We start from the raw sequence: 12,107 nt of genomic DNA, 5'->3' as shown, positions 1-12,107 counted from the left end.
GGGAACTGGGCAAACTCATGGAAAACAGATTGAGTCTCATGTACTGGTGATCTTTAGACTTTGCACTATTTTTCTGAGCTGCAAGACTGCCCCATAGGAATTGACTTGTTTCTTTCTTACTTACTTTCTTTTTTTTTAGCATCTGAACCCCAGATCCCTTTTCAGAGGGTAGAGGATGGGAACACTGTGTTGTTGGTTTGTTTCATTCTCTAGAGGATTTGCTTCCAAGCAGCAGTGAATGGATCACTGTGAGAACACAACGATATTTTCATCTATGACTAAACTATTCTATTCTATTCCTGCTCCTTTTAGGGAGAGGAAAATTGTTCCTGGTTATTTTGGTCTAAAATTTTTCAAAACTTCCATTACAAATCATAAAGCAAGTTTGACTTCTGGGAATTTACACTTCAGTTAATAATTTTAAATGTATTTCTATGGTGAAGTATAACTTTATAAAGGTTATCTTTTTATGTAAACAATGTATTTTTTAAACAACAACAAAACCTGTCACCACATTTGCTGTTTTGTGGTATGAGCCGATGCAGAAAGAATTCTCCTGTCAGATGGGGAGGACAAGACCACCTCTGAGACTAAGTTTTCAGATCTTGTCTTCAGTCATCTGTGGAGTAATCCATGCAGCCAGAAAGAAATCTTGAATTTCTAACAAATCCACCAGCACCACCCTGATAGCCTCTTGTTCAAGAGTGACAATGTTTCCTTGGCTCTTTTACTGAGGTACAGATAAATCTAGAAATGCATTCCACTGCCACTCTTCCCTGTCCCCCTACACATACATCCTTCTTTCTTTCTTTCTTTCTTTCTTTCTTTCTTTCTTTCTTTCTTTCTTTAAAATCTCTGCTTCAAAGTGGGAAAGAAACTTAGAGGTTTCTAAGGGAAAAAGTGAATGTGAAAAAGTAAATATAAAATGATTACTAGCAGTAATTATTTTCTAAACCAGTGGCTTTCAAACTTTTTAAAACTACCACCAACAGTAAGAAAGGCATTTTCCGTCAGGTCCTACTACACGTACACTTAGACATATTTGTGTGTGTACATCTATAGATAGATATGATCCTGGTTCACAAAGCAGTACAAATGCTACACTATGATTTTTCTTTTTTATTCTTTTGTTTTATAAAATATTTATCATTAGTCAATAAATTGATCTGATCTGCTAAATGAGTGGCAACCTGCAGTTTAACAAATACTCTTCTTGTGGGCAATATTAGCAGACAACCTATTCATCTTTATTCCAGAAAATAACTCAAAATAAGCTTTGTTTCCTAACACCAGACTTCTTCTGTCCAAAGGATCTACTTTTGCGATGTTCTTTTGTAGTGTGTCTGCTCCATTCTTGCCCTGAAAGTCCAGAAGTCAATGCAGATGTGATTACATAAGAAAATCAAGATCATATCTTTGTTATTTCTGATATCAACCCTAGATTCTGAACATCCCCTGCCCCTGAATATTTCTTAAGACAAAGTCTTTATAAGAACTGGCTAGAAATGGATTCAGCTTAGGCTATTACTGCAGGCAATGTCTGCAGAGACTTTTATTGGGCTGGAAATGACTTAGAAAGTGATGGAACAATAAAGGCAGATCAAATACCTTATGGCACTTCATAAAATAAAATAAAGCACACCCGTGAAGAAAAATGAAGTTGATCTGTGTGCTGTGAACCAATATTTAAGGTATTTGTTAAATTGAAAAAAATAAGATGAACGCATTGTGTATAGTAGACTTCCACAGGTTTTTTAAAAGGGGAATGTACGTGCATAGAATATTTCTGAAAGGGTCCACAAGATATTAATAATGGGAATTGCTTATAGGCAATAGGAAAGAGATATAGAGGGCTTGGGAGTGTAGAAGTATTTAAGATAATACTTCTGTATACCTCTTCATGGTGTTTGATTTTTTTTTATTTTGTGCATATACATATATTACTTTTTTAATTAAAAAGAGTTAATTTTTAAAAGAAATATTATATATCAGATTTTGTGATAGAGGGGGTATTTGCAAACTCTTTAGGATGAAGGGAATTTTCCTTGTGAGCAATTGTGTAAAAGGATATTGATTTTAATAAATGGATATTTACTTTAATAAATGGATATTTATGATAACACCGAGATTTATCTCCTTCATTTACGTATCTTGTATAGTTTATAGAGTTGCATGTCCATTGCCTGACTTAGTGTTCATAGCAACCTTTTGAAATAGTTGTGACACGTACTAGAAGCAATGCTTTACAAATTAAAGCAAAACAAAGCAAAACAAAAAACCCTAAAATCTAAAGAAATTAAAAACCTAGAACATATCCTAAGGAAAGAAGTTTAGAGTCATGACATGACTGTGATGTAGTACAAACCTGGACATTTTACACTCTTAAGAGTTACCGAGAAGTTTATGAATAGCATTTTTAAAGTCTTCAACAATACTCCTCACAATGTTGATCTCTTAACTAAAGGACACTTGCATAGAGGAGGAAGAAGGCAGAAAAATAAATCTCCTGAAACTCTTTTCATAAAATATGCCTACTATTAGAAAGTAAATTGTCAACTAACAACTGGTTGAAAATTAACATTAAAGAAGTTGCATTCATATTCTCACTCTATAGATTTTCAGCTTTGCATTAGAGCAAAGCTAAAATAATTACCTCAGGGGAAAAAGATGGAGATTTCAAAGCGTCACTACTGAATCTTGAAAAATACCTTTAAGGTTTGTGGGTTAACGTTATAGTATCTCCCAGTTTCCCTGGGACAATCCCAATTTATATCTCCTGTCTCCGTATAATTATTCATAGCACCCCTTTCATTCTCCAAAGTGCCCTAGTTTAGATGATAAACTATATCTCCACCCTATTAAATATCAATCTCTATTCTCCATACACCTTTAAGTTTGTCATTTTCTAGAAATTGGGCTTCATCTTGGGCCTAAGAATTACCTTCATTCATGCCAAAGCTGAGTGAGGCATACTCAGATCGTAGCTGCATTTATGACTCTCAAATAAGAAAGAGAAGTTTTCCAAACCATTACCCACCAGCTTTTGCTTTATTAAAGAGATTAATAGTGGGAAGGGAGACTCAGATTCAGGGTCTGGTTCAGAAGTTTTGGCGTGTTGAGGTTTTCAAGGTGGGAACTAAGAATGACTTGGTGAGACTGATGTAAAGATAAATAATTGATACCACATAACAGAGTTCTTTTTTTTTTTTTTTTTTTGAGATGGACTCTTATTCTGTCGCTAGGCTAGAGTGCAATGGCACGATCTTGGCTTACTGCAACCTCCGCCTCCCGGGTTCAAGCGATTCTTCTGCCTCAGTCTCCCAAGTAGCTGGGACTAGAGACACATGCCACCACTCCCAGCTAATATTTGTATTTTTAGTAGAGACAGGGTTTCACCATGTTAGCCAAGATGGTCTCGATCTCTTGACCTTGTGATCCACCCACTTCGGCCTCCCAAAGTGCTGGGATTACAGGTGTGAGCCACCATGCTTCTAAGTGACGCTCCTCCAGAGTCATTCATGTGTCATTTACTGGTTAACATTTGGAGAGTGGCTCCTGGGAGTAAGACACTGTTCTAAGCACTGCATCAGCTTTGTCAATAGTTTTAGGGACTTTGTACTCAATTTCCAGTGGTTTGTTGAGATGTATTTTTTTCATCAGATTTTAACATCAGATGCTATACATCCAATTACAGATCAGATTTTATACATCAACCCGTCTCTGAGCTCTTTCTGACTAGCACTCTTTAGAATTTCTGTGATTTATAATTACTCTATTTGATCATTAGAAAGATTATTCCCATAGCCCAGGTAGGTTGAATAGTAGCTGCAATTTTTTTTCCATATAAGAAATACATGTATTTCTTCCATAGAACAAGCAACTGAATCCAAAGCCAAGTTGGCTATCACAGTACAGCATCTTTCACTCAGCGGTAAGCAGACCGCCTCTCCAGAATACATAACTATGGAGACTTAAGGCAATGCCACAGGTTGCTTTTAAGATGTGTCTGCCTGCTACATTCTCTGCAGCACATGGCACTTAAATTAAAGTTATCATGTAGTGATTACTTGAGGTTTCTGCGTGAAGTATTAAAGAATATTTTAATTGTTCTTTTATGTTTAGACTTACACTTTTAACAAAATATTTTCAGAACATGAATATTAACAGGCATGTACCAAAGGTCATGCATTCAGAGTCTCTCTCTGCAGGAGTTAGGCCTTGGTTCTGAATCCAACTGTTCAATTTGATTCCCCTAGTTGTTTTTGTGGATGTTTACATATGTCTTCTGTTTATTTCTCCCCTTTCTTTACTTTCTTGGAAATCTTTTTTTCCTATCCCATCACCAAACTTTTCACAAAGGGAATCTTATGGGTTTTCTTTTGTTCTAATCATCACTGGTTGAGTGGTTACTGTCACTGCCTTCACTGTCACTGTCACTGTCACTTCCATTGTTGTTACCATTACCAGACTTGCTCTGGTTGTCACTCTCATCACTGCTGTCAGATGTGCTGTCACTGCTATCACTGCTGTCGCTGCTGTTGCTGCTGTCGCTGCTGTTGCTGCTGTCACTGCTATCACTGCTGTTGCTGCTGTCACTGCTGTCACTGCTATTGCTGCTGTCACTGCTATCACTGCTGTCGCTGCTGTCACTATCACTGCTGCCACTACTATTGCTGCTGTCACTGCTATCACTGCTGTCACTTCGCTGTCACTGCTATCACTGCTGTCACTGCTGTCACTATCACTGCTGTCACTGCTTTCGCTGCTGTCACTGCTGTCACTGCTATCACTGCTGTCACTGCTTTCACTGCTGTCACTGCTATCACTGCTGTCGCTGTTGCTGCTGTCACTGCTATCACTGTTGTCGCTGCTGTCACCACAATACTTAATGCTGGTCACCGTTGTTGCTGCTGTCACCGCTATTACTGCTATCGGTTGTTGTTGTCACCGGCATCACTGCTGTCACTACCATCGTTGCTGTCAATTGTTGTCACTCATTTTACCGCTGTCACTCTGCTGTCACTCTCGCCATCAATTTCGCTTCGGTCACTTCATACTGCTATCGGTGTTGCTGCTGTCACTTCTGCTATCACTGCTGTCACTACTATCGCTGCTGTCACTGTTGTCACTGCTATTGCTGCTATCCCTGCTGTCACTGCTATCACTGCTGTCACTACTATCACTGCTGTCACTGCTATCGCTGCTGTCACTACTATTGCTGCTACACTGCTGTCACTGCTGTTGCTGCTGTCACTACTATTACTGCTGTTACTGCTGTCACTGCTGTCACTACTATCACTGCTGTTGCTGCTGTCACTGCTATCGCTGCTGTCACTACTACTACTGCTGTCACTGCTATTGCTGCTGTCACTACTATTACTGCTCTCACTGCTATCACTGCTGTCACTACTATCGCTGCTGTCACTACTATCACTGCTGTCACTACTATCACTGCTGTCACTGCTATCAGTGCTGTCACTGCTATTGCTGCGTCACTACTGTCGCTACTATCACTGCTGTTGCTGCTGTCACTACTATTGCTGCTGTCACTACTGTCACTGCTATCGCTGCTGTCACTGCTATTGCTGTTGTCGCTATCACTGCTGCCACTACTGTCACTGCTATCACTGCTGTCACTGCTATCGTTGCTGTCACTGCTATCACTGCTGTCACTGCTATTGTTGTTGCTACTATCACTGCTGTCACTACTATCACTGCTGTCACTGCTATTGCTGCTGTCACTGCTGTCACTGCTATCGCTGCTGTCACTGCTATCACTGCTGTCACTGCTATTGCTGTTGTCGCTACTATCACTGCTGTCACTACTATCACTGCTGTCACTGCTATTGCTGCTGTCACTACTATTGCTGCTGTCACTACTGTCACTACTATCACTGCTGTTGCTGCTGTCACTGCTACTGCTGCTCTCACTATCACTGCTGTCACTACTATCACTGCTGTCACTGCTATTGCTGCTGTCACTGCTATCACTGTTGTCACTACTGTCACTGCTGTTGCTGTCACTGCTGTCTGACTTACTGTCACTATCACTGCTGTCTGATTTGCTGCTGTCTGACTTGCTGTCGCTGTTGTCACTACTATCACTACTGTCACTGTTGCTGCTGTCACTACTATCACTACTGTTGCTGCTATCACTGCTGTCACTACTGTCACTGCTATTGCTATCACTACTGTCACTGCTATTGCTGCTATCACTAATTGCCTTCCACCGTCACCAGCATCACCGCTGTCACCGTCACTGGCATCACTGCTGTCACTGTCACTGCTGTCACTACTATCACTACTGTCACTGCTATCACTGCTGTCACTATCACTGCTACTGTTGCTATCACTGCTGTCACTGTCACTGCTATCACTGCTGTCACTGTCACTGCTGTCACTACTTGTCACTGCTATCACTGCTGTCACTACTATCACTGCTACTGTTGCTATCACTGTCACTACTATCACTGCTACTGTTGCTATCACTGCTGTCACTGTCACTGCTGTCACTACTATGATCACTGCTACTGCTGCTATCACTGCTGTCACTGTCACTGCTGCTGTCACTACTATCACTGCTACTGTTGCTATCACTGCTGTCACTGTCACTGCTGTCACTACTGTCACTGCTATTGCTGCTATCACTACTATCACTGTCACTACTATCACTGCTGTTACTGCTATCTGATTTACCTTTGCCATCATCAGATTTGTCATCGTCATCATTGCCATTGTTACCATTGCCATTACTGTCACTATTATTAGTGTCTGATGTGCTATCACTGTCATCATCTTCTTCTCCTTTTGAGTGACTGCCATTGCCATTATCTTTTGATTCATCAGAGTTATAAGAAGCGTCTCCTCGACTACTGCTGTCATTATCACTTTCTGAATTAGCATCATCATTGCCATTAGATTCGTCACTGCTATTGGGATCATCTCCTTGCATGGACTTATCATCAAAATCATAACTGTCATATCCATCACTATTGCTGTCACTACCTGTGTGGCTGTGTCCAACTTTATTTCCTGGTTCTGGTTTTTGGCCAGGTCCTTCTATGTTGTCAACCTCTCCTTGTGTCTTGACATTTCCTTTGCCCAAGATCATTCCATGTTGTCCTTTATCCTCTTTATCTTCATTGACTTTCCCAACTTCTTTGGTAATATTTCTGTTGCCACTGCTAGGACCTTTGATTTCTATTCCCTATGGAAGGACGGAGGAAAGAATGATTAACTAGTGAACACTTGCTGCAAAATTGCATTGATCTGAGGAAGAATAACTGGGAAAAGTTGCCACAGGGATAGGAGTTCCACTTCTAGTACTTCACAGTTATTTGTGACAATGTGCTTTATTCTGTAATTGAAAGCACCCTGGTGTTTAGATTCGTTAAAAATTCATCCACATTCCTACCCAGGAACTTTTGTAAACAATTACATGGGGGATCCATGATTTCACATAAGACTTTTCTAGAATTGTAACTACGTTCTCAGAAATGTATGATTTTTAAAGTTGTTCTATATGGAAGTCTAGTAAGGACTCTAGCTTTTCCTTAAATAGTCAGGTAAATGGATGCAAAAATATATGGATGCTTGTCATGGTTTATTTTTGTGCTAGCATCAATAGTTGGAGGGAAGAATTTAAATTGCCATTGAAATAAATCAGCTTTACAAACTAACCTTATCTTGGCTCTTCCCAACAGCGTGTGGCTCTGATTCTTTGGTGATTCCGTTTTCTACACCTTTGCTTTCTCTGTGGTTGAGCTTCTGGGTGTCCTCCATTCTTTGGCTGCCATTGTCTTCCGGAATACCAGCAGAATTCTCCTCACTCTTGGAGGTGTTGTCTCCGTCAGCGTTATTATGGGGATCTTCTTTGCCTTCAGGGTCATAATCTTCATTACTCTCCGAATTTTGACCTGTGCTACTATCATGATCATCTTCTTTCCCGTGGTCCTGGCCGTCCTGGCCCTCCTGTCCCTTGCTGTTATCATTACTGTCTTTTCCATTCCCTGTTTCTTCATCTTCATCATCACCAGAACCCTTGTCTTCATCCTCATCTGCTCCATTCCCACTAGGACTCCCGTCGGAATTATCCAGGCCTGCATCTTCTCTGGTGCTGGGTGTTACCTCAGCCTCCTTAGTCCCATTTCTGTTGCTGTTGATCTGAGGTGTTATTTCACTTGTATTACCCTCATTTACACAGGAATTCTCAATTATTTCATCCTCATTGTCTGTACTGTTATTGCTTCCAGCTACTTGGGGTCCATCTTCTTGGACAACAGTGGCATCTTCATTGCGACCTGCATCTCCAACATCCCCATTTGGGGTATTCTTATCAGTATTTCCATCAGTGTTGCTTCTGTTTGTGGTTCCGGCATTGTCAATGATGCTTACTTGTCCCTGGATGCCATTTGCTGTGGTGTTTTCTTCTTTCCCGTGTATTCCATCATGATCATATGTTTCTGCTTTTCCTGTGTCCCCATTCCAGCCCTCAATATTCCCCTCTTCGTTTGCTAATGTGGAATATGTAGAAAAACTCTTCCCTCCTACTTCTGCCCACTCAGAGCCATTCCCTTCTCTCTTGTGACCATCTTGGGTATTCTCTTGCCTTCCTTTATCACCTTCATGCACGGGGACACCACTTTCTTTGATGGTTCCACTGGCATTTAACTTATCCTGAAAAAGAAACATTCAATCAATTACAAGTATCAATGATCTTGAAGGAAAGCAAATTGCAATGTTAGGGAAATTAATGGAATGTAGCAACTCAGAAATAGGAAAAAAAAGAAATATATTACATCCTATACCTGTTCTGACACGTTTGATCTTGCTAGGAGATGCAAATTCATGGACTTTTCGACACGCCTCTCCAGTGGTTTGCTTTGAGGAACCTGCCAAGTAGAAAATACTGGCTATTGAAAAGGTTCTTTTTTGGGAATATGTGCATGAGCATGCACACACACACACACACACACACACACACACACACACATTCTTTCCTCAATGAAGAAGAAAGGTTTAACACAAAGGCCAAAGTATGATCTAATCAGATAGAAAAGAGAAGTGGCTTCTTACAGGGCTTGTGTAGAATTTAAACTGGGCACATGGATATTTTTCACTGCGGTATTATCAATTTTATGGATATGTTAGATGAGCCCACTTATCTCAACTGTAGAAGGAAAAAGTCTTGTAGAAAGACAAGAGGATAGACCTCTGGTGTTTTTGCACAACAAGTCTCTTGCACTAGCACAAGACCCGCTCTAAGTGTAATCCTGACCAAAACTCTTAAGAGAGCAGGAGGCATGACCAGAGCCTGCACAGAAGCAAAATCAAGTATTATGCTGTTATACTTCTGTGCTCTGCAACAGCACATTTGAAATACTTGAGAACATTTTCAACTACATAAATACCAAATGTTTGGTATTATGAAAGCATATGAAAATGTTAAACATGATGGCTGGCTACTAAATTACAAATGGTTGAATTTTCTCAATTTTTTATTGGTATTTATCATATATTCCAAATTTTCCAAAGTGAGCACATAAATAATAACTCTGAGTGAAACATTAGTTTCCTATATGTTGAAAAAAATCTACTTTTTCTTATTATTCTTTCTTGGAAACTTCCTAAACAGCACAGACTTTGTTCATATTAGAATAAAATTCACAGAGTATGAAGCAAAGATGGACAAAGTCTCCATGACTTCTGGGCACTAAGTGTAAATTAATCTGAATAAATGTTTTAAATAATAATAATCCTTCAGGCAAGATGTGAATTTCTATAGAGGAAAGAGACAATGAACTGGAGTGGTTTGGTTGAAACCTCACAGACATCGCATAAAGCCCTTAGTGCAAATCTAAATGTTTAGACTCAGTCTGTTAAAAAAAATTAAGGAAAAGTATATATACACACACATATACACACACACGTGCATGCACAGACACACACACACATACACACAACATTTTGTATTAATGTTAGGTTAAAAGAGAGAACAAAGTGTAGAGGTTTTCTGAGAAAGGCATACTTACTGGAATGGCCCATGCTACTGCCCAAATGCAAAAATATGCAATTATCTTCATTTTCTTTAGGAATAATAATAATCAATGGCTGTATAAAAAAGGAACAGCACAAAATTACTTATAAAGTAAAAGTGATAATCATAATCCTACATTATTTCGATGTGTAAGCATTTGCCCTTTTCCTGGGCAAGAAGCATGTATCTAACATGAGAAGACATATGATGTTCCAGAACATACCTGGTGTGGTTATGGGGACATCACCAGGCTTAGCACTAATATAGCTTCCTAGATTTTTTCTGCCTGTGCCAATGGAGGAAAATAGCCATGTAGGTGCAAAGGGCATAGCTGTAACTTTGTTCTTCCGCAATTCTTGGATGTAAAAATATCTTTTTCTCTTCTGAATAGCTTTAATCAAGTATTAGGTAATTCTGCTGAAATTGTGCTTAAAAGATAAAACACGTGTCGTCCTTACTCCAAATCTATAGAATTGAGCTCTACTAGACTTTAAGAGCAAGAAATTACTAACATGAGGGAGCCTACGCTAGCGGAAAGAATTTGGGGTTTGTATTCAGAGACCTGGGTTCAAATGTTACCCCTGCTACTTGCTGTGTAAGCTTGAGAAATTTAAGTAGGTTTATTATCCCCCTACCTGGAATAATAATCAAACCTGTACCTCAGGACTATCCTGAAGTTTGGTAGAATTATCTCTGAGAAGCCCTCTCTAACTCCACTTCAAACGGTATTTAGTATCTCGTTCCTTTTTATACCAAGTCGTTTTGCACATCTCACTGGTAACACATTGCACAGTTTAAAATTGCCTAGTTACTTATGTGTTGCCCTGATTTACTGTAAACTCCTGAGATCCAGGAGAGTGTCTTGGTATTGTATTCCAACGCAAAGCACAGAAAAAGACATTTTCTGAATGTTGTTGATATTTATGACTATAAGCAATATCTAGCATTGCTTCAGGCACTTTGCAATTTTCTGACAAATGATAGCAATTATTGTATGGGACTTCTAAAATCATGATTCTTCATCCCTGTTAGAATTCAAATTCAGAAATGGTCTAAGAATATGTTTCTGATAAGTTGGAATAGACATTTTATAATCTGTGTGAGTAAAAAAATCAATTTATATTGCAAGTTGATGTAATGATGCCATTACTATAGAAAGGAGAGTTTTACTCCTATTTCATGAACTCCCACTGCATGTATAGATTATAATGCTGCATGTCATAAAATGGCTTTGATTGAATTTAATGATGATAGTGAAAATATAATAAAACTTCACTGAATATCAACTGTCATGAGAATTATTGGTGTTTTCTCACAGGAGAGATGACACAGTTCCAGAGCCACTCAGGGGGAAAAAAGTGCTCATTCTTACAGCTGTTCAGCAGAAAGCCAAGAACAGCTAGAGCTCCTTCTGAAATGCCATAGATTCAAGTGAGGCTGAGGTGACACCAGGACAAGTATCATGCAGAGCTCTGGGCACAGAGGTTGAAGGCCAGCTGTTTACTAAGCCACAGTCATCCTGTACTTTGCAGTCCCAAGCCTAACCATTACATAGCTCTGCAGAAGGCCCATCTGCACTGTGATTTGGAAGAGCCACAGCATCCTGGAAAGGTACCTGCAGCCAAGGCCAGAGAGATGTGTGTCCCATTTCTGAGCTACAGTCCAGAAATCTGACCACTACATCTCTCTTTCAGCTCCACTCCAGAACAATTCCATGATGCTCATCACCGTTTCCAAGGCAGGTGAATGACTTCGAAGACTACTATAAAAATGGCCCAGGTGTTCTCAGCATGAAACAGAGACCTCAGAATTTTGCAAACCTCCTTCAGATTATTTCATTTATTGTTACTCGCGAAATGAGATTTAGCTTCATTTCATATAGCAATTAGATTTGGCATCACTAGTGATTGCTAAATTTCATTTCATGTGGGACAATAATAAGTAATAGTAAGTAATAAAATACTGAAAAGCAAAGCCTAATTAAAGCCTTGTTTGAAAGCCCAAGGTGGATTTTTTGATATCTCAGTTATCTCATTTTTATCAAAACTAATCAAAGTGCCCAGATAATTAA

The 12,107-nt window shown here is 39.4% G+C and overlaps 1 protein-coding gene across 1 annotated transcript; it reads right to left on the bottom strand.

Moving 5' to 3' along the window:
- Positions 1-3,409: 3,409 nt before the first annotated feature.
- DSPP (dentin sialophosphoprotein) lies at positions 3,410-11,632 on the bottom strand. The gene is given in 11 exon segments (XM_031664599.1): positions 3,410-4,702; positions 4,705-4,877; positions 4,940-4,993; positions 5,058-5,225; positions 5,228-5,491; positions 5,494-6,229; positions 6,232-6,405; positions 6,407-7,207; positions 7,681-8,676; positions 8,808-8,891; positions 10,032-11,632. Coding segments are annotated over 11 exon segments (3,819 nt in total). The 5' UTR covers positions 10,083-11,632; the 3' UTR covers positions 3,410-4,384.
- Positions 11,633-12,107: the final 475 nt, after the last annotated feature.

This window comes from Papio anubis, chromosome 3 (assembly GCF_008728515.1).
Source record: "Papio anubis isolate 15944 chromosome 3, Panubis1.0, whole genome shotgun sequence".
NCBI classification, from domain to species: domain Eukaryota; kingdom Metazoa; phylum Chordata; class Mammalia; order Primates; family Cercopithecidae; genus Papio; species Papio anubis.
This window is presented reverse-complemented; position numbering and strand designations above follow the sequence as displayed.